The sequence below is a fragment of the Bos indicus genome, chromosome 8 (genome assembly GCF_029378745.1).
Source record: "Bos indicus isolate NIAB-ARS_2022 breed Sahiwal x Tharparkar chromosome 8, NIAB-ARS_B.indTharparkar_mat_pri_1.0, whole genome shotgun sequence".
Taxonomy (NCBI): Eukaryota; Metazoa; Chordata; class Mammalia; order Artiodactyla; family Bovidae; genus Bos; species Bos indicus.
The window spans coordinates 101,895,790-101,918,913 of NC_091767.1; the positions used below are offsets into that span (position 1 = coordinate 101,895,790).

Sequence of the window (23,124 nt, forward strand, 5' to 3'; positions counted from 1 at the left end):
GCATCTTAATGTACACAAATCCCGGGGATACTTTTCTACTTTAATTAAACATAAGCACTAAAGTTGTAGAAACTTTTTACTGCTGTGCAGTTGCAATAATGTGTATTTAAGGAGTGGATATGCCACATCTCAGATCAAGAAGTCACTCCTTGTAGGATAGCCTGATGCCAGCACAGTAGAGCTGCATGCCTATCAATACATTGTCTAGTCAGATCTGAAACCACAGTTTGAAAAAGGAAAATGTTAAAGTTTTCAAAATGTAAACTCTTAGAAAAGAAAAAAAAGATCTGTGTTTTACTGGATATATTGGTCAATGTGCCTGCTCAGTCATGTCAGACTCTTTGCGACATGACATGGACTATATATAGCCCACCAGACTCCTCTGTCCATGGAATTTTCCAAGCAAGAATACTGGAGTGGTTTGCCATTTCCTCCTCCAGGGGATCTTCTCGACCCAGTGATCAAACCTGCATCTCCTGAGTCTCCTGCGTTGGCAAGCAGATTCTTTACCACTGTGTCACCCATCTATCTAGTCAATAGTTCAGGTAAGTTTGTTGTTGTTGTACAGTCTCACAGCTGTGTCCAATTGTTTGCAACCCATGGACTGCAGCATGCCAGGCTTCCCTGTCCTTCACTATATCCTGGAGTTTGCTCAAACTCATGTCTGTTGAATTGATGATGCCATCCAACAGTCTCGTCCTCTGTCACCCCCTTGTCCTTCTGCCCTCAGTCGTTCCCAGCATCAAGTTCTTTCAATGAATTGGCTCTTTGCATCAGGTGGACAAAGTATTAGAGCTTCAGTTTCAGCATCAGTCCTTCCAATGAGTATTCAGGGTTGGTTCCTTTAGGATTGACTGGTTTGATAAGTATGTAAATCCTACATATCTACTAGTGGAAAGTCCAAGACAAAGGGAATGCATGTGATATACCTGGGGCTCTGTTAACTGGTAAGGAAACTCCCAGGTAACAGTCTGTGAGGTGCCTCCTTCTGAAGCCAGTATGATAACTTGTTTAGTCACTAAGTTGTGTCCAACTCTTTTGTGACCTCACAGACTATAGCCCACCATTCTCCTCTGTCCATGGAGTTTCCCAGGCAAGAATATTGGAGTGGGTTGCCATTTCCTTCTCCAGCTTCCTGACCCAGGGATCAAACCTGTGTCTCCTGCATTGGCAGAATTCTTAACAGCTGGACTACCAGGGAAGTCCAGACTGATCGACTTAAAATAGAAACTTTTATTTGGCCACTGTTCTGTCCCTTTAATTAAATAGACTGAACCCTACTGTTTTCAATGGGCTATATAGAGGATTCATGACACTTCTTTAAGCCCTTCTTGGGCCTGGCAGCCTGAATGCAGTGTAGTGCTTCATGTCATCTCCTCTAATGTGGTCACCTGTAAGGGACCAGGTTTCCAGGACATGCCAGCGTCCTCAAAATCCCCAGAAGAGTGCTAAGCAGGTACACCTGCTGATGGATCTTTAAACATAATGAAGCATAAATGTGCCCTTCCGTTCATTTACAATAGAAGTTTAATAAAAATACAGGCTGAATGATGTGTCCTTTTCTACAGGATGCTTTTGAGTGTGTAGGCCAGAATCTCACTTTTGCTTGAAAAGCTGATCTAATCCTTTCGTCAAATGATTTTAGCAGGCTGATTCTTAACCACTGGCACCACCTGGGCAGCCCCCCAGGACCTTGTGGTCAGCATGCAATCCTGAATTCTGGAACCTATGCATATAAATGTTATCTTATATGGGAGAAGGGTCTCTGCAGATGTGATTGCATTAAGGGTACTGAGGTGGGGAGAGTATCCTGGATTACCCAGGTGAACCCTGAACACAATCACAAACATCCTTATAAGAGAGAGAGGGAGAGTTGACACAGGCAGAAGAGAAGATGTGTGATCACGGAGGCAGAGCCTGCAGTGATGAAGCAACAAACCAGTGAATTCCTGACAGCTCCCAGGAGCCGAAAGAAGCAAGAATATTCTCCCCTCCATTAGTTTCAGCACGAACTGATTTTGGACTTCTCATCTCCAACACCGGGAGAGGATAAATTTCTATTGTGTACAGACACCGAGTCTGTGGTCATCTGTTACAGCCTTCACAGGAAAGTAATACATTTCTTTTCACTCAGAGCACGTGCGAGAGTACCTGAGAAACAAATGCTGGAAAGACTTTTTTGTCTGGGTTGCATTTTCATGAAATGATTCAGACTTATAAAAATATATAATAATGTAATAGACACCATGGAACTTACTTTACTGGCTGAAAAACAAAACATTTCAAGTATATTTGAATTCTTCCAGACACCCTTCCTCCACTATGTTCCTCTCAATCCATATCTGAGGTAAGTCACTCTCCTGAATTTGGTTGTCATTGCTCCAATACATATCTTTAAAATTTTGCTACATTGAATTCCTAAAACATATTCAATTGTTTAAAACTTATAAAAATGTGAACATTCTATCTTGCTCTCTATATGATATATATATATATGTATATATATTGTTTTGCAGTTTTTCTTCTTTTTTGGTAATTGTGCTATTTTGTAATTGTGGTAATTGCGGAGAAGGCAATAGCACCCCACTCCAGTACTCTTGCCTGGAAAATCCCATGGACAGAGGAGCCTGGTGGGCTGCAGTCCATGGGGTCACTAGGAGTCGGACACGACTGAGCGACTTCACTTTCAGTTGTCATTTTCACCCATTGGAGAAGGAAATGGCAACCCACTCCAGTGTTCTTGCCTGGATAATCCCATGGACGGGGGAGCCTGGTGGGCTGCCATCTCTAGGGTCGTACAGAGTCGGACACAACTGAAGCGACTTAGCAGCAGCAGCAGCAGCTATTTCCTTGAATACTTTCTACATGCAAAGTAGCATATCGGGCAATGTGGATGATACTAGACAAATTGGACAGGAAATTTTTGCACCAACATTATCCTGTTAAAAGAGCTATTACAGTATTTCCCCATGGTTTTAAAGGAAGGCTCCTACTCAGTAAGGTCAATCCAAATAATGCAGAAAGCTTCAAATAAGAGTTTATTGGGGGGTTTAAGAATTGCAGTTCTGGAGACAGATTTGGGTAAAACCAGAAGAGTGTTCTGGGGAAGATAAAGTGTCAGGGGCTTATAAAGGCAAAAGCCATAATAGAAGAGTACAAAGTACAGAGCCATGCGCTCGGACAGAAGAAAGGGAATGTGTATCCTGAAGGGATGGCTGTTGCAAGTTGCTTTAAGGCGAGGGTCCATTAAATATCTTGAATTTCTGGAACTTTGGGCAGATGCTCTGGATGCTTCTTAATAAGACAGTAAGTGGTCAAAGGTCAGATTGCCATCTGGGCTGAGACGTACATAAGGCATACTTCCTCAGTGGCCTCCCAGCTGTGTTTTATTTAAAGAAAAATTTTTTAGGTCCCACTACACAGCTTGAAGGATCTTAGTTCCCCCACAAGGGATCAAACCCGACCCAACTCCCCAGTAGTAAAAGCACAGAGTCCTAACCACTGGACTGCCAGGAATTACCCTGGCTATACTTAAAGAGGTCTTTTAGCAATTCTGACTCCATTTTCATTTTTCTTGAACAGTATCTACCATCTAATGTCTAAATATGTGACTATAACTTTGAGCTAATAACATGCCTATCTCTCTTCTTACACTGATGCAGTTTAAAGCATGTGATTCTCCCAGAGCAAACATCATTTTATCATTTTGAGAAATCTTTTCATTGGCAACACCAGGTATGATCATTTTCTATACTTTATTCCTAACACCTGTAAGGCAACAACTCCCACTTTATAAGATTTTCAAGGTAAATATGACAATACTTATCAAAAGTAAGAGTTGTTTACAACTTAATCACAGAAAAAAACTCACAAAATTGATTCATTCAGATTACTACATTAAATTTTATGTGACACTGATGTATTGGCAAACTTGGCCACTATTCACAGTGTCAAGAGGATGCCTTTAGCAGCTGCATGCATCTTTGGGTTTGCTTGCCTCTTCCACCAGTTTTCTCTATTCAAGATTGTAAACTTTCATCTCTGGCACAATGTGAAGTCACTTGGCTTTCATTTGGCCCAGTACTACCAATAGGCCCAAGCAAAAGAGGCTCCTGCCTCCACCTTTTAGATGGTCTTGCATAATACACACATGTACACACACGTTTGTTTTTTTAAAAATTGGGGGTTATTACTTTACAATACTGTAGTGGTTTTTGCTCGACATGAATCAGCCATGAGTGTACATGTGTCCCCCGTCCTGAACCCCCTCCCACCTCCCTCCCATCCCATCCCTCTGGTTTGTCCCAGTGCACCGGCTTTGAGTGCCCTGTTTCATGCATCAAACTTGGACTGGTGATCTATTTCACATATGGTAATATACATGTTTCAATGCTGTTCTCTCAAATCATCCCACCCTCGTCTTCTCCCACAGAGTCCAAAAGTCTGTTCTTTATATTTGTGTCTCTTTTGCTGTCTCGCATATAGGGTCATCATTACCATCTTTCTAAATTCCATATATATTTGTTAACATACTGTATTGGTATTTTACTTTCTGACTTCCTTCACTCTGTATAATAGGCTCCAGTTTCATCCATCTCATTAGAACTGATTCAAATGCATTCTTTTTAATAGCTGAGTAATATTCCATTCACATGCACGTTCTTTAAGGAACAGATGAGAACCTCTGGCCCTTGGCACTGGCCCAACACAACCTAGAGCCTAGAACATCTGCTCCTAACACTACTCAAGCCCCATGGAAACACTTCATATCTCTTGCCCTCTGCTTCTAAAGCGAAAGGCAGCTGGGCTGAAATCCTGTGCAGGTTTATTGGTCTTGTCCACACTGAGGTCTGGGTTGGGGAAAAACCCAGTCTCCCTCCTGTATGTCTCCTTTACACTACTGTCACACTCACAACACTTCTGACAGCAGAAGTGGGGGGGCTGGTTCACACTGTTCTGAGACACCAGCTGTGCTGCACTCAGTCGTGTCCTACTCTTTGTGACTCCGTGGACTGCAGCCCACCAGGCTCCTCTGTCCAGGGGATTTCCCAGGCAAGAGTACTGGCACCGGTTGCCATTCCTTCCTCCAGGGGATCTTCCCGACCCAGAGATTAAACCTGCGGTTCCTGCATCGGCAGTCAGATTCTTCTTTACTGCCGGGCTACCTGGGAAGCTGGATACCAGCTGAGTGCTCTGCAATTTAACTCCATTCTGACACCATCCACCTGAAGATAGCATTAGACCCTCCAGGGTAAGGGCTCAGTCTCAGGAGACTGCCCCCACCACCACCCCCAGTCCCCTCAATCACAAGTAGGTTACCCACAGCTTCTGTCTGACTTGGCTACAGTTTGGCGGTTCCCGTTACCTCCTTTCCACCAGGATTTGATTATAGGCTGCTGCTGCTGGTGCTGCTAAGTTGCTTCAATTGTGTCCAACTCTGTGCAACCCCATAAACGGCAGCCCACCAGGCTCCCCCGTCCCTGGGATTCTCCAGGCAAGAACACTGGAGTGGGTTGCCATTTCCTTCTCCAATGCATGAAAGTGAAAAGTGAAAGTGAAGCTGCTCAGTCATGCCGACTCTTAGCGACCCCGTGGACTGCAGCCCACCAGGCTCCTCTGTCCAGGGGATTTCCCAGGCAAGAGTACTGGAACAGGTTGCCATTCCTTCCTCCAGGGGATCTTCCGCACCCAGAGATTAAACCTGCGGCTCCTGCATCAGCAGTTTCTTCTTTACTGCTGAGCTACCTGGGAAGCTGGATACCAGCTGAGTGCTCTGCAATTTAACTCCATTCTGACACCATCCACCTGAAGATAGCATTAAACCCTATAGGGTAAGGGCTCAGTCTCAGGAGACTGCCCCCACCACCACCCCCAGTCCCCTCAATCACAAGTAGGTTACCCACAACTTCTGTCTGACTTGGCTACGAATTGGCAGTTCCTGTTACCTCCTTTCCACCAGGATTTGATTATATGCTAGAGGAACTCAAAGAACTCCGGGAAACACCTGTGCTTATCAGTGATAAAGAATACAGTCGAACAACCAGATAGAGATACATAAGGTGAGGTCTGGAAGGATCCTGAGCTTAAGGGCTTCTGTCACGGTGGAGTTGGGGTGTATACCCTCCTGGTATGTGGGGACTTCACCAGCCTGGCAGCTCTCCAAATCCCATACTTTGGGATGTTTATGGAGGCCTTATCATGTAGGCATGGTGAATCATTAATTCCATTTCCAGCCCCTCTCCCCTCTCTGGAGACTGGGGAATAGGGCTGAAAATCCCAAACTTCTGATCATGACTTGGTCTTTCCGGTGGTGATTTAACTACCATCCAGGAGCCCACCCAGAATCACCTCATTAGAACAAACCCAATCCTATTACCCAGAAACTTCCAATGGATTTAAGAACCCTGTTTCAGAAACCAGAGGCAAAGGCCAGCAATTAGAATAGCAGATGTTCCTAGTGTTCTTATCACTTAGGAATTCACAAGAGTTTCACGAACTCTGTGCCAGGAATGAGGTGGGGAATGGGAGGCAGAAACCAATATATATTTTTTCTATTTTCTCACAAGGTCAAAAATGGACACTGCTTTTTGGTGCAAGGAATAGTTAAGGAGCAGAAGTCCTTAGGTAAGAAGGAAAACAAATTATTAACTTCTAAATACCAGGTGAATTCAATAAATTCTTGCACAACCAACAGTCATTTCTCTTTAGTGCTGAATGTCCATTTCTTTGCTTTTCTTCTTATTCTCACTTGTGATTCTGGAGTTGCTCATGAGTTAGTACAGTTGGACTATGGCTGAGGGACATTTTTGCAATATTAAACAATTGTACTCTCATATTTGTATATGTATCGGTTTATATGTACTAGGAAAGTGAAAGTGGCTCAGTTGTGTCTGACTCTTTGCGACCCCATGGACTATAAAGTCCATGGAATTCTCCAGGCCAGATTACTGGAGTGTGTAGCCTTTCCTTTCTCCAGGGGATCTTCCCAACCCAGAGTGAAGCATAATACTGATTCTTTACTGTCTGCCTCTAGTTATTGCTTTAAGAGATGGTAAAAATTGCAATATAAGAGATAATTTATGATATAAAATATATTTTAATATACTATGATAATCATTTATCATATGTATCTCCATTTCCGTGTTTTAATATGATGTATAAAATTTGGTTCATTTCTGAATCTAAATATTAAGAATTTAATCAGCAACTTCAGTTGTTTACTTTCCAGAGAACATGTTTTCTTCAAATTGAAATTAATTTTTAAAACTGTCTTGAGAAGTACAATCACTTGGAAGACTTTGTCCAGTTTGACATTACTTTTGTTAAATTAAACAAGGAGGCCATTAGGCTGAGGTGGTTCTAAAGCTGTGGCAAACCCAAAGGTAAGCCTGTAAATGACTCAAGGTTATGAAATTGAACAACCAATCACTAACAGCCAAGTAGTCTTTAAGTTAGAGACAACCCATCATTTCTTTACTTCTGCCCTTTCTCCTGAAGTCTCTCCCCAGCTCCTATCCATGGAGCACTCCTAACCACTTCCGGTTTGGCGCTGTCTGATTCAAGTAGATTTTTGCTTGAATAAACTCTTACAATTTTTGAGAAATACTCTTAGAACTTTGAATACACCTCAGTTCATCTTTTTTTTTTTTTTTTTAATTGTAGCATAGTTGCTTTTCAGTGTTGTGTTAGTTCCTGCTGAACAGCAAAGTGAAGCAGCTGTATGTACACATATATCCCCTCTTCTTTGCATTTCCTTCCCATTCAGGTCACGAGAGTAATGAGTAGAGTTCCCTGTGCTATACAGTCATTCTCTGTAGTCATCCACCTTACACATTGTAGTTGTATATGCCAATCCCAATCTCCCAGTCACCTCGGTTTATCTTTGAACACACCATTTATGTGAAAAATCTTATCATCTTATAATGTAAATATTTTGCTGCTATAAAGGCAAGAGAAATTAATTTTATAAACTGTTTATATATTTATTTTGCTACTCATATTAAATATCAACAGACCCCCCCAGATATGAAAAATAAAGTTTGTTGTCCTTGATATTGAGCCAGTTTTCAGTCATCTGGGGGCTTCCCAGGTGGCACTGTGGTAATGAATCTGCCAGCCAATGCAGGAAACACAGGTTCTATCCCTGGGTCAGAAAGATGCCCTGGAGAAGGAAATGGCAACCTACTGCAGTATTCTTGCCTGGAAATTTTCCATGGACAGAGGAGCCTGGCAGGTTACAGTCCATGGGGTTGCAAAGAGTTGAACACAACTGAGCACACGCACACAGTCATCTGGATCTGCTGTGTGTGTGTGTTAGTCACTCAGTCATGTTGTATTCTTTGCAATCCTGTGTACTATAGCCTGCCAGGCTTCTCTGTGCATAGAATTCTCCAGGCAAGAATACTGGAGTGGGTTGCCATTCCCTTCTCCAGGGGATCTTCCCAACCCAGGGATTGGGCCCAGGTCTCCTGCATGGCGGGTGGACTCTTCATCATCTAAGCCACCAGGGAAGCCCATAAATCTGGGTCCTGAGTGTAACTTTCAGCACCATCTTGCTACACTGCTTAGCAGTTAGAAAGACAAGGCCTCATGCCTGCACAGTCTCACTACCTCTGTATAATGAAGATGAGTCTGTGGGCCTGCATGATCGTTTATCACCATGTATAAAGCACAGAAGGGGCTGGGCAGAGCAGGCCTGCCCTGAGCCACCAGGGTGGCAAGGATCTGGGAAGAGCTGGTGGCGAGTTCAAAGGTTTGGGGAAGGCTCAGGAGCTCTGCCTTAGGGAAGCAGGAACTCTTCTGCTGCTGCTGCTGCTGCTGCTTCTAAGTCGCTTCAGTTGTGTCCGACTCTGTGCGACCCCATAGACGGCAGCCCACCAAGCTCCCCCGTCCCTGGGATTCTCCAGGCAAGAACGCTGGAGTGGGTTGCCACTTCCTTCTCCAATGCATGAAACTGCTCTTCTATTTTAGAGCTTTTCCTGCATCTTTAGAGAGTAGTGTTTTTTTCCTTTCCACCTTTTTTTCTTTTTCATTATCATTACCTGTAGAGGGGAATGGTTAATGAGATTTCAGATTTCCCAAGCGAAAATAAATAACTAAATACTAAGGAATCAGATTTTGTTGGGGGTGGGGGGGCTGAGCTTTGCCAGGCCACAGCCATTGTAATGTCTAAGACTATTTGCTCCCCTCACCGGCACCCAAGAACTGGTTTTCACCTCGCATCTTTGGGAATGCATGTTATTGAAGGATGCTGCTGCTGCTGGGAACGTTGCTTGCCACCAAGGCATGCTCTCTTCTTAGACTTTGCCCTGCCTGCTTGTATTCCTCATCTTCTGAATCCCTAAGGATGAGTTCAGCTGCACGTTACAGGGATCCCCATTAAACTGCCTGAGACTTTAGGGATGTGTGTGTGTGTGTGTGTGTTTAAAAATATTTATTTATTTGGCTGTGCTGGGTCTTAACTTGGTTGCAGCTCACAAGATCTTTGATCTTTTGACAAGGCATGCAGAATCTTTTGTTGCAGCATTCAAACTTAGTTGCAGCATGTAGGATCTAGTTCCCTGACCCGAGATTGAACGCGGTCCCCCTGCATTGGGAGTGCAGAGTCTTAGCCACTGCACCACTAGGGAAGTCCTGGGATGTGCATTTTCCATTTAAGAAGGCCGGAGTTAAGTGTAGTGGCTCAATGATGCCATCAAAGACACACTTTACATTTATGCACTCAGTGATCCTCGGGGTATTGGGAACGTCTCGCTGGTGGCCACAAGATGGCGGTAGCAGCTCCAGGCATCAGGGCCTCACAAGGCTGCATTTGAAGGGAGAGGAAGACAGGGACACAAGCAGTCATGAGGGGCAAAGGAGGGACAGCCAACTCACAGCTGCTCACATTTCTTTCCTTCTTGCTTACTTCCTCCCTCCTTTGCTTTTTGGCTTTACCTGAAGTAGCATTCTACTAACCCACACCACATCAGGAGGGGCGCGAGCAGTAGAATTAACTGGTCAACCTCACGCAGGTTATTTAACACCACTGAGCCTCAGCTTCCACACTTAGCAAGTGAGGGTCATAGGCTAGATGCCTTACGTAGGTAAGCTGTTTACTGATGTATTACATAAGGGCTCACAGATCAGAAAGGTATTGCTTGATGAATTTTTACAAAGAACTAGAAAGCAATGGCACCCCACTCCAGTACTCTTGCCTGGAAAATCCCATGGATGGAGGAGCCCGGTAGGCTGCAGTCCATGGGGTCGCTAAGAGTCGGACACTACTGAGCAACTTCCCTTTCACTTTTCACTTTCATGCATTGGAGAAGGAAATGGCAACCCACTCCAGTGTTCTTGCCTGGAGAATCCCAGGGACGGGGGAGCCTGGTGGGCTACCGTCTATGGGGTCGCACAGAGTCGGACACGACTGAATCGACTTAGCAGCAGCAGCAGCAGCAGCCTCCCTATTAAGAAACAATACCATTACCTTAGAAACCTTCACAAAGGTAACACTATTCCACTTTTACCTCAGTACATCAGTTTTGTCTGTCTTTGAACTTTATACAAATGGAATCAGCTGGAGACATTCTTTCATATCTGGCTTTTTTCACTCAACACTATGTTTGTGAAATTCATTCACCATGTTGCATCTGTTTTGTTTTTTTTTTGGCCATGCTGTGCAGCTTGCAGGATCTCAGTTTCCCATACCAGTGATTGAAGCCAGACCACCGCACACAGTGAAAGCCTAGAGTCCTAACCACTGGACCACCAGGGATCTCCCCACCACGTGTTTCTTCATTCTCCTTGAGGTATAACATTATATTTGTGTCACTACGCTGTTGACAGTCAGGTGGGTTTTTTCTAGTTTTGGTTACTATAAATATCTGCTTCTTTTGAGATTTTGGAATCCATCTTTTCTTTTTTGCGGGAGGGGACCATGCTGTGCAGCTTGTGGGGTCGATCTAGCTCCTTGACCAGGGATGGAACCCATACCCCCTGCATTGGGAGCAAGGGGTCTTAACCACTGGACTATGAGGGAAGTCCCTCTTGAATCCATCTTTTGATGAATATACATATGCATTGTTTGTATGTTTTAGGAGTGGAACTGTTGAGTCATATGATGTCTGAATGTTCCTTTTCTAGATGCTTTTTAAAGATCATTCCTCGTGATGGAACCAAAGACTATCACGGGTCACACAGCTAATAAACAGGCTTTCCATTCTGTCCAAAGATTCACTAATAAGCCTCAATACCAAGGCTTCCAGTACTCGTCAGCTCAATACTCTTCTCCAGTATAGCCTCTCAAATGGGTAGACACTACAAGGAATATACATACACCTACGCACTCCAGAGCCATCTTGTAAAGACAGTCAGGTAACTCTGTACTGGCAATGAATCACATTTCTGTGGCCAGATGAAGCTCCGGGAAGCCTGCAGGGTTAGCTAGAGAAGTCTGGAGTGGGGAGCTCTGGAAAACATCTACTTCATTGTGAGGGTCTTTACAACCAGAGCTGATATGAATCTGTCAGCAGATAGTTCATCTGAGCTCTTCGCCCAGATTTTAAGCACCTGGTAAATGGTCAATAAAAATAAGCATAAAATTAAGGGCAAAAGGACCAAATAATTAGAATTTTATAAGAGAAAATTGCCTTTCTAAGCAACTTTTCATCAAACAGGAAAATTTTCCAAAGTAACAAGTTTAAAAGTGCTATTGACAAAAAGAGGCATATCAGTATATGATTTAGAGAAATGGGTGGAGCTATGAGAAACAGTATTTCTTAAAGTATAGTCTGTATAGACCAGAATCAGCATCACTAGGATGTTGTTTTAAGAAATACAGATTCCAGACACCATCATCCCTAAATCAGACTCTCTTAGGTGGGTCTAGAAAGTTGCATCTTAACAAACTCACTGGTGGTTCTTAGGCACCAACTCCACCATCTGTATTACATTCCCTGCTGCAGAGGGTCTCCACGCTTTCAAGCTAGGAGTTTCTACATGGAAAGATGAAACAATCCTCTCACTTACCCACAAGCTTCTCTGCTGTTTCTGGGGTAAGTTCTAATTTCTTGTTTGCAAAAGGCCTCCAGTGGACCTTCTGGCTTTTGCTTTTTCCTGGGACATCACTGGCTAAATTCAACTGTGCACACAATTTTGCCTCTGTTGGCGATAGCGCCTTCTCAGTTGCCCCTCTTGTTGGAGGCGGCCCGCTGTGGCTTTCTACATGTCACTCTGAATGCCCTCTGAAACCCTCCTTTGTCCTCATCAGCCGTCCACTTCAGAAGTGGTGGTGTTATTTTGAGGCAGGGTTTGGGATGTCATATAAAATAAAGCTATGATTGTATGAAAAACCAGAAGAGGATAAGCAGCTAACACAAACATGAATAAGGCCTAAGCACATGCTGTACCAGGGGACGGAAAGAGAGAATGCTTTGCTGCGACTCTGCTTTGTTTCTGAGACCTGGGTGCTCATGGAAAGCCCTGAGACTTGCTATGACGTTTCAGGATTCAGGCGTACTTACCGAATTCTGGGGCCTAAGGCCCTGTCTTCTGCAAGGTTCCAGCCTAAGTGCCTGGGAGTCCTTATGGACAGGGATTAGGGGCCTGGGAGGTGGGGGAAGGCCCCATGCTGTGTTCTTGGGTTCTGCGGGCACCTCCCCTATGCACACACATCCAGTGCATTTTCCTCAGAGCTGAGCCCTAGAAACCCAAGCTTCCTTCCATAAATTCCAGTCAACAGTACAACCTTTCGCTCCGACACAGACACTTCACATTTCCTCCTTGCCACCATGTTGCTCTGAAAAACTTTTAGTAGAAGCACAGGCGCATAGTCCGGGACACTGGCTCTATTTCAGTGACAGTTTTCCACCACAAAGAACACTGAAATACAACAGGAAATGGTAAGTATGAATAGGCCGTCCTGGGCTAAATTTGAATGGTGGAAACTGTATTCCAAAATGTTTTCCATAGAAGTTCACTTTCTTTAGTTTTGATGACTACCCACTGGATCATTGTGGCCACAAGCCATTGACCAACCAGGAAACTGGAAAATAAACTGTTTCATATGGGCTTTCAGAGACTTTGTTTTGTTTTTGGTTTTTTTAAATGGTAGGAGCATAGAAAAATGATACACTGACCCCAAATGAGCAAATAGAGGAGTTTGGAGAGTAGCATGTTTATGAAAGCTTTATGATTATCATTTCATAAGAATAGTAGAGAAAGCACAGAGGGAAAGAAAGGGGATTAAAATTTAGGGAACATCTATCCATGCCAGCATTTTGCTGGGAATGTTAGATAGCAAATGCTATTTTGTTCTCACAACCACCAAGTAAAGTAAGTTTTATTACCTGCTTCTTGTCCTTTTTGGTTTAGGAAATGGGTTCATTTAGGTTAGGTGACTTGCTCATGGTCACCCACTTAGAGTTTGCAATCATGAATTCAAATATTGGTCCCTTTTCACTCTTACTTGGCATTCTGAAGAGAAAGCTGTGTGCAGTCTGAATAAAATAAGATCTTGATTATGGGAAGGTGGCCTGGGTGTTAAAAAAAAAAAACACCATTCAATAAAAAAAAAAATCTGTTGTACATCTGTAGAACTCTCATGTCTAGTTATATTCATGCTATTTGCTTTAATTGAAAGACAACAGGGTCTGTCATAGTTGTAAACATCCCTTGAATATAGAAGTATTAATTATATTCAACTCCAAGAGGACTGGACACTGGCATTCTTGTGAGGTAGATTTAGTATTTAAAATTGTTCCCAGTATCCTCTGAGTCCTATTCTCCTCCACCAAGGTAGACCCACATTGGGGGTGCGGGGAAGGGAATAGATGATAACTTGAGGACTAAGGTCGGATGATTTAGACCAGGGGAAATAAGGGAAGGTCTCAGTGAATCCCTGGGAGATGTTTTGGGTCAGCTTTAGCTCTTGGCATTCTCCTCCTGCTAAAGTATCATTTGTTTCTGTGGGGGAAAAAAAAAAAAAAAACATGTGATGGAGACCACAGTGAATCCCAGCTTCAAGATTAGTCAGGTGATGGGACTCCCCTGGTGGTTCAGTGGCTAAGACTGTGCTCCTAACGCAGGGGGCTGGGTTTGATTCCTCCTCAGGGAACTGGAATCCATAGGAGGCAACTAAAGATCCCACCTGCTGCAACTAAGACCCAGGGGAGCCAAAAAAAAAAATTAGTCAAGTGAAACTGGATAGACCTAAAGAGTTGGGAAATAGATCAGGAAATGTGGTCCCTTACAAGGACCCCCTCCCTGTTAGTGTAGTATCAATCTCTTCTAACATGGGCTGATGACCTCTACTGACTTGGCCCTGAACACAGAAGCAGTGAAGCCAGGTAAAGTGGAGAAAGGAGGTGAACTACCATCTTCAAATAGCCAAGTAACGCCTTAACTATCTCCATCCTGCTAACGAAGGTCAGAATCCAGCCCAGCCAAAAGCCTGGAAAGGAAGCACAGAAGCATGAAAACCAACAACAGGGAACCTCACGATGCTTTCAAACGGCAGTTCGGTCAAGGTGTGTGTTTAAGAGTCATAGATCAAGTGTAGCACTCGCTTTTTATTTACTGATGCTCTCTCTTCTGAGGTTCTAACTTACATAAACCCGGTGAACAGCAGCAGCAAGAAGGCATAGGGATCTCAGCGTGCCTCTGATGAAATCCACAATGCCTCCTCGAATTCCCCGCCCGATGTTCTCTGTGCTCAAGGAGCCTCATAACCTTTTATGCCATTCTTGCTTCGTAGTTCCTTCTATCTTGGGTTTGAGAGGCCAGAAAATCTCAACTCACGTGCGTGTCCCTAAAGCCCCCGCCCCAGCCCCAAGGGTGGCTGCCCCTGGGCGCAGCAGTAAACGCGGCTGGAATAGAACAGGGTCCTCCAACGTCTGTTTCCACCTCTGATTTCCGTTAAACATTAGCTCTGGGGTCTGCGCGCAGACCCCAAGAGGCCGGCCTCCGGGGTACGGAGCTTGGACACCAGCCCGACCGCCGCAGAGGGCCGGGGGCGCACTTCCTGCGGGACGGCGGGCGGGGACCAAGCTGACCGCCTCCCCTTTCCCGCCCCTCCCGCGCTCTCCCCGCCCCTCCGCCTCCTCCTCCCCCTCCCGGGACCGCCGGGCGCCGCGGGGGCGGGGCCGCGAGCTGGCTGGGCGGCGTGGCGGTGCGGGCCGGGCGCCCGGGATAAGGTGCGAGCGGACCCGCCGCAGGCTCGGGTGCCGAGCGGGGGCGCGCGGCGCGGCTCGGAGCGGAGCAGCCCAGCCCAGCGCGGCGCGGGCAGACGCAGCCGGCGGGTGGCGGTGGCGGCGGCTCCCGACCCCGCTGGTGCTGGGCCTCCGTTCGAGCGCGGCCTCGGCCGGGGCGCTGGGGGAGCCCGCGGAGGCGGGCCGTAGAAGGAAGCGGCGGCGGCGGCGGGCGCGTCCCGAGCCGAGCGCGCCATGTCTGGCGGGCCCCCCAAGGCCCTGCAGTCCACGGGGCCCCAGTCTCTGCGCGACATGCCGCACCCGCTGGCCGGCTCCAGCAGCGAGGAGGCCGTGGGCGGCGACAGCACGCCCAGCCCGGACCTGCTGACTGCCCGCAGCTTCGGCGACAAGGTGGGACGCGCGGGGCTGCGGGTTGGGAGACTGGTTGGGCTCCCGAGGGGGGATGAAGGATCTAGAGCCCGGCTGGGCACCGGGCCGCGCCCACCCTGCCGCCCGTTTCCCGGGGGCCGGCGTGCCCTCACCCCGGAGCCTTGGGAAGAAGCGTCTCCTCTCTGCCGCCCCCGCGGGGTCGCAGCCGCGCAGGGGGAGCGGTCAGAGTCGAGGGCTGGCCGGGCTTGGCTGGTCTCGAGCGCCAGTGACAGCTGGTGGGGAGGGGTCCCTGCTCGCTGAGGCTGGAGGCGTGTGTGCAGTGCTCAGCGCTTGTGTCCGGGGATGGGGTCCCGGTTCCTCCAGATGCAGTCACTTGTAGCTCCACCAGTTTGCTGGGACTGCAAAGAAAAAAGAGTTAATGGTTTCCGTGGTCTTAACTGCCAGAGGCTTCTTACCCCCCGTCTGTCACGTGGGGAGTGATCTTTGTTTAGGTTTGCTGTGTGCCCCGGAGAGTCACCTGACTCAGATCCCCGCCGGCTGCGGGAGGAGAGTGCCCCTGTGGTTTTCTGTCTGGGGCTCCATTTACCTCTGACGGTCTCCCACGCTGTTTAGGCTTGGCAGAGGCTGGTTTTGTGGCTGATGGGAAGAAAGGTCGCCCTTTGACCTCCTTTGTGTAGAGGGAGGTTCCTGATTCTCTTAGAGCAGCATGACCCTCCTGCTGCTTTGAGGGATAGGAGAGTCCAGTGAGCGGTTAGGGACAGACGGCATCTCCCTTCCCCCCACAGGCATTATCAGCGCTGCTGTTGTGACTTAGTCACTAATTGCAGAAATTAGAGTTGTTCTCAACACCTGTGATCAGGATAGTCTCTCCTAGTAAAATACTAAATGAGTGCCTCTTTGTCCCAGTACTAAATGAAATCAGGAGACCCAACTTTCTTTCCCCCTTAGATGGGAGGACATATGGTGGTGAGTGAAATGAATGTGAGAGCACTGAGCAGTCAGAATAGCCAGGGAGTGGGACTTGATGAACCTTCCCAAGAGCTCTGTGAAAGCAAAGAGTAGAGTTGGGGGAGCAAGGGGAGGGACAGCATTAGGAGTAAGGGAACTTATAAAGCTAAGGAAACCAATGGGTTGAGCAACTGGAGATATGTGCGTGTCTCTTTGTAAATATTCCTCTTTATTTTATAGATTATAAACTATATGAAGGTTTCAGTCGCTTGGAAATACCTTGCCTGTATTTGCTATTTAATAAGTAATTGTTGAATGATGATAATTTGTTGCTTTCTTAGGGACAGAGAACTTGGTCCTGTGTGTGCATGTAGAATAGGAATTGAGGTTAAACTTCTGATTTCTTTCTCAGGTCTATATAGGATAGTGAATTAATTATCTATGGCTGTGTAACCAATTACTCCAACATTGAGCATCTGAAAATAGTGTCTGGGTCAGAAATCTGGGAGCAACTTAAATCTCGGTGGTTCTGACTCGGGTCTTTCACGAGCTTCCCTTCAAGCTTTGACACGGGCTGTAGTCATTGAAGACTGGATAGGGGAGTGGACTCCAGCTTCCACGCTCACTCATTTGGCTGTTGTCAGGGCTTCGTTCCTTTCCATAAGGCTGCTTGAGGTGACAACTGGTTTCCCCCAGAGCAAGGAATCCAAGAGATGGAGAGATCCCAAGATGCATAATCTCAGAAGTGACATAGCTGAGCCATATTCTATTGGCCACACCGGTCATCACTGGTACAGTCTGGGAAGAAGGTATAAATCCCAGGAAGTGAGAGTTGTTGGGGCCGTCTTGGAAGTTGACTGCTTAATGAACCACTGTTGGACACCTGACTCAGAAGTGTGGGCATCTTTGCTAAGTACTGAAAGGACAGATGCCCTGTGCCCCCAGGATCTAGTTGGTGGCCCTGAAGTCAAGCTTAAGTCTGATCATCCCTGCTTCCTTTACAGGGACAGTTCCCTGAGAAAGACAAACTTGAAGGCATTATTATTAATTATTGGAATATTTAATGTCTCATTAGAGCTATGAGGAGCATCAAAATGACCTCCCTCCCAAGGGCCTGATTTATAGTGAGCCACTTTTCCTTAGAGGCTTATAGAGCAATAGAATTTCTTTCTTTGACTGGGAGGAACATTTTCCTTGAGGCTTGGCATACACATATGTTCTTGTAACTCTGGAGAAAATTCTGCAGAGAGAAGCTTATCAAGCAACGGAGGTGAATCAGGACCGGTGGAAGGAAGCCTTCCCTTTGTCCCGGTTTCTCTTGCCCAGGAAATATCGGGGTCATGGGAGAGCAGGTAGGAGCATTGAGTGCTATGGTCTGTCTTTGAAAAGGAGCCTGTGTCGTCTTGCCTTTTGGGGCTCTGGGGTTGTGACCCTGGATGCCTGACTCATAGTCAGTTCTGGACCTGGAGAATGAGTGTTTGACAGGCTGCTCATAGTGCAGGGGTATTGTATTATGCAGAGGGGAATTGCTTTTTGTAGTGCTATGAAAGGGAAAGCCTTGCGTCTCAGTCCAGCAGACACTTCTCAGTGGCCTCTGGGGTTTTGGGAAGGAAGGAAAGACCAAATGTGATGGCCTTTTCACCCACAAAGTCTAAAATCATTCAAACCTTGGTGTGAAGGGCAGAATCCTTTCTATCGACCAAGGGTTGCTAGAAATGCTTTTGTGCTGGCTAAACTCACCAGGTCTTCTAGCGCTCTATCTTTTATCGCCACCTGAAATGTAATAAACCACTCGGCCCATTTATCTTTTTTACTTTCACCTGCAAACCACTCTGGGCTTGTTTTCCCCCTAACTCAGCCTCCAGCTCTTGTGTTCCTCCCAAAACATAACACCAAGTCCTCTCAAGCCCCACCTGTGGTTAACACCTCTACCCACATCCTCAACCTCTTCACTGAGCTCTTCCACCTACTTTCTGCCCCCTTAGGTAACTACTTCCCCTTCAAAGTCTTCAAAACGGAGGTATCTTTTCCTCCTCCACCCTGCTTATTTCAAGTTGAGGCGATGGGTGTCGGGGTCCTTTCCTCCTCCACTCTGCTTATTTCAAGTTCAGGCGATGGGGGTCGGTGTCCTTTCCTCCACTTCCTTTTAAAGACCAAGTGCTGCTCCTTTGAGGCTCATGTCATTGTATTTGCTCACTCAGAATATGTTTGAGGGCCTCCTACAATCCAGGCACTGTTCTAGGAACTCAAGTCAACCAGCTGAAAACCCCTGTCCTGGTTGGGTATATTTTTAGTGATTTTATGTAATGCTGTGAGTGAGTGAGTGAGTGAAGTCGCTCTTTGCGACCCCATGGACGGTAGCCTACAAGGCTCCTCTGTCCATGGAATTTTCCAGGCAAGAGTACTGGAGTGGGTTGCCATTTCCTTCTCCATGGGATCTTCCCGACCCAGGGATCGAACCCGGGTCTCCCGCATTGCAGGCAGACACTTTACCATCTGAGCCACCAGGGAAGTCCCTAAGTAATGCTGTGAAAGGAAGTCAAACTGGAGGGGCGGGGGGAGTGTTCAGGATCACTGGCTGTACAGAGGTGGGTTTGGGTAACCTTATTGAGAACTTGAGATTTGAGCAGAAAATTTGAAGGAGGTGAGGGAGTTAGTGAGTGGATGTCTGGAGGAGTGTCCTGGTAGAAGAAACAACCAGAGCAAAGTCCTCAAGGTGCCTGCTCAGCGTGTCAGGGGCTACCCTAGAAGCCAGTGTGTAGGGGCAGAGTGCTAGTGGGGAGGCCTTGACCATGGGTAGAAGGGGGAAGGGGCCAATGATCTAGGGCCTGGTATGCCACTCTCAACTTTTGCCTTGACTTGAGTACCGTTGCAGGGACTTGAACAGTAGGAGGGTATGATTTGACTTAAGTATTGAAGGATCACACAGGCTGTTGAATTGAGAATCCTTTATTTGCTTGCTCCACTGAGTTTAGTTTCCTTTTAGTCAAAAGGACATAAACTGAGTGCAAGCTGGCTGAAGAAAAGGGAAAAAAAAAAATCTCTTGGCTCATGTTGAAAAGCCACAGGTATTTTGGTTTCTGGAATGGCTGGAACAAGGTATTCAAACGATGCTGGGAGTCTGTCACTTTCTGACTCTTCGCTCTGCTTCCTTCTCTCTGTGTTAACTAGTGATGTTCTCAAGTCGGTGAAGGGATACAGTCTACAGACAAGGTTTGCAACTCCAGCCGAAAGAGAGCACCTCTTTCCTGATATTAATAATTCCAGCCAAAGCTCTGGGCTACAGTCTTCTGGGCCTAAATTGGGTCAGGTGCTGAATCTTTGTAACTGATTGCCCAAAGCCTGGGCCAGGTCCTTATCTTTGGAGGGTAGAGAAGGGAAGTTTTTGTATGTATGTTTTAACTGTGAATATAAATATAGATGAAGTATATAAATGTTATCTGTATTAATAAAATGTATCTATACAGTTTAAAGAATAATAAAATGAGTACTTATGTTCCTACCCCCACCCTCTGGACATAGAGTTAAGGCATAGACTCTTACTCGTATTTTGGAAGCCCTCTTTGTGCCTGGGAAGAAGGAGGTGGTTTCCGAAGCAGGGTCAGGATGCTACTAGGAGGAGGAGGAATGAATGAATGTTGGACAAGCATCTGTTGTTTCACAACTGTCCGTTACAGACCTCCCACTGCCGCCTTCGTCCCTACTTCTTCGTAACTTCCCTGCTTCTCTTATTCGTTAAAATCTTTAAACCCCCAGCTATCTTCCCCAATTACATCTTCACTGCAAGAACTCTGTCCAAATCTCTGAAACTGTCAGTTGCTTGACCTCGTGTCTTTTACCTCCATCCTTTTTCCCAGTTCAGTTGCCCTCTCTGTGGCCACACCCTCACACCGTGACACAGCTGTGCCCACTCTGAAATAGTGCCATCATATAGCTCTTACCTTGCCTGTCCTGCTGCCAGTCAGTGAGAACTGCTTGCATCTGTTCCCCAAAGGCCTGTGCTCACCGGACTCCTTTAGATTCCATGGCTCAGCCTGTCAGTTTCTTTGCTGCTGTCCTTGACGCAGTCCCCTCACTCTCCTTCCTCTACATCCAGTCTGGGTCCTTCTGTTTGTTCCTGTCTTTTGCCCGTGCCTTGGGAGGCGAGGTACCTTGAGAGCTGCTGCCAGTGTAGCCTCACAGCTTCCAAGCACAGCCGGGGCCTTGCTGATGTTGGGCTTGTTGTGTTGTGCTCAGTCGTGTCTGACTCTTTGCGACCCCATGGACTAGAGGGGCTGTTAGTCCTGTCTTTACTATAGCCCAAATTGATGAGCCTAACATCCACACATTACATTCATATTTACATTCCCTTTTTCACCCCTCTGCAATTGTGCTGGAAGAGGGGCTGTATGGACTATAGGACCCCACCAGGCTCCTCTGCCCATGGGATTTCCCAGGCAAGAATACTGGAGTGGGTTGCCATTTCCTTCCCTAGGGGATGTTGGGCTGGGCCCTCCTTTCTTTCCTCCCATTCTGCACCGTGGCTGATGGAAGCTTTGCTCCTCACACCTTGCACCCCGCACCTCCACTCTACCCGCTCATTCTGTTGGCCTCACTTTCTGCCTTAGAGAAGTTAGAAGCTGCTGTAAAAGAACTTCCTTTCACCAAACTCAGGATGATCAGAATCTGTGGCCTCCCTTTCTATACCTCCCACCCGGGTTGCAGTAGAAGAGATTCTGAGGCCCATCCTGGACTATAGGTACAGCCCACCTGCTCTGGCCTCTCAGAGGCCCTGCTTTTTGTTGGCCTGCCTCACTCCTGTGTCTTCACCCACTCTGTCAACTGGCTCATTCCCATCAATTTTGTAAAAATTTAAAGAAAATTTTTATTAAAAATATTTTTTAAAATTGAAGTATGTTTGATTAGCAGTGTGTTAATTTCAGGCGTACAAGCACAGTGATTCCGTTTATGTACCTACATCCATATATATCTTTCAGAATCTTTTCCCATATAGGTTACTAAAAAATATTGAATGTAGTCCCCTGTGCTATACAGTAGGCCCTTGTTGGTTTTCTGCTTTAAATATACTATTGTGTATGTTAATCCCAAGCTCTGAATTTATCCATCCCCTACCCTTTTTCCCTTTGGTAACCATACGTTTGTTTTCCATGTCTGCAGGTCTGTGTCTGCATTCCCATCGGTGTTTACACGTCCTCAAGTTGCTCTTGCTTCTAAAACAAAGAGCAAAGGGAACTCTTATGATGCTTCCTTCTCCATCTCATGCCCTATTTTGTGACTCCTCTTCAGAGCCAAACCTTTTGAAAGAAAGGTTTGCTCCTCTTGTCTAGTTCCTAACCTCTGGCTTACTCAGCCTACTGCTGTCTGGCTTCTGGCTTTACTACAGGTCCCTTGTGACTTCCTTATTGCTAAATCCAGTAGGCACTTCATATCTTTGCCTTCCCTGATTTCTTTTTAGGTTGAACAGCACTCGATCCTGCTGAGTAACCCCCTGTTTGAAACTCTCTCCTCGCTGGGATTTGTGTTTTAGAGTGTGCTCTCTGGAGTCAGGTTGTCTAGATTTGAATCCCAGCTCCACTATGTGTAGTCTTTGTGACAGTAAGTTATTCAACCTCTCTGAGCCTCAGTTTCCTCCTCTGTGAAAAGGGGATAACAGAAGTGAGTACCTCCATCACAGGATTGATACGAAGATGCAGTGATTCACACTTAGAGGAGCGCCTGATGCAAAGTGAGCCTTGGACAGCTGCGAGGTGGTAGTAGTGGGATTTGTTATTCCCTGGTGCTGACCTCTTCACATTTTCTTGGTACATTTCTGTCTGTTCTTTGTCAACTTGAATATTGGTTGTGGTCTGGTCAGGGAGTTAAAAACTACAGTAGGTTTTTTCAAACTGAGAGACTATAATGCAGGGAGTTAATTACATTGGTGCTGGAAGACATGTTGAAGTTACGCCGAGGACAGGGAGGTAACCCAGAGCCTAGGAATAGCCGGAAGCTGCAGTCACCCAAGCGGCGGGGGTTGGGGGGCCGGAGGAGGTGAGGTCAGCAGAATCCAGGAGCTTCTGTGGGAACTAGACCACGGCTGGACAGCTGAGCCAGTGCAGAGACCACAGGAAGAGGGAGCGCTGGAGAGGAAGCAGCTGCGGCCAGGGATGCTCTGTGACCCAGAGAGGAGGGCTTAGGGTTGGGGAGAAACACTCTGGCTTCTCTCCTCCTCTCGCTTAAGGCCTTTCATCTGTGGCATCCATTGGCCCCCGTAGCGTCCTTGGTGGACACGTGATCCCAGCAGAGCCAAGTAACCAGAGATTTGCTCAGATGGCTGCTGGGGGCAAAGAATCTCTCTTTTTGTTAAATCATGAGCCATTGTTCCCTGTGATGTGGAGAGTAGAGCCAGAGAGGAAGGTGGAGTTGGAGAGGAAGAGGGGGACGATCGCTGAAGATCACTTGAAGCCTGGATCCACCTGTGCCGGCTGTGGCTGAAGCCAGCACTGCTGCCCGGGCATCCTGGTTACAGAAGGGCGTGATGCCCTTTTTAAAAGTTCGTTTTTATTTTTGGCTGTGCTGGGTCTCCGTGGCTGCGTGCGGGCTTTCTCTAGTTGCGGTGAGTGAGGGCTGCTCTCCAGTT

The 23,124-nt window shown here is 46.6% G+C and overlaps 1 protein-coding gene across 2 annotated transcripts in view; it reads left to right on the forward strand.

Annotated features, from left to right (window-relative positions):
• The first annotated feature begins 15,134 nt into the window (after positions 1-15,134).
• SNX30 (sorting nexin family member 30) overlaps positions 15,135-23,124 on the forward strand; it is a 109,587-nt gene continuing 101,597 nt past the window's right edge. Inside the window, exon 1 of one of the 2 annotated variants that reach the window (XM_070795293.1) lies at positions 15,135-15,578. In XM_070795293.1, coding sequence (XP_070651394.1) covers positions 15,423-15,578 — 156 coding nt within the window. In that variant the 5' untranslated portion in view covers positions 15,135-15,422. Of the gene's footprint in view, positions 15,579-15,615; positions 23,101-23,124 lie in introns of those variants that run through there. The other variant, XM_070795295.1, reaches the window with a different exon arrangement.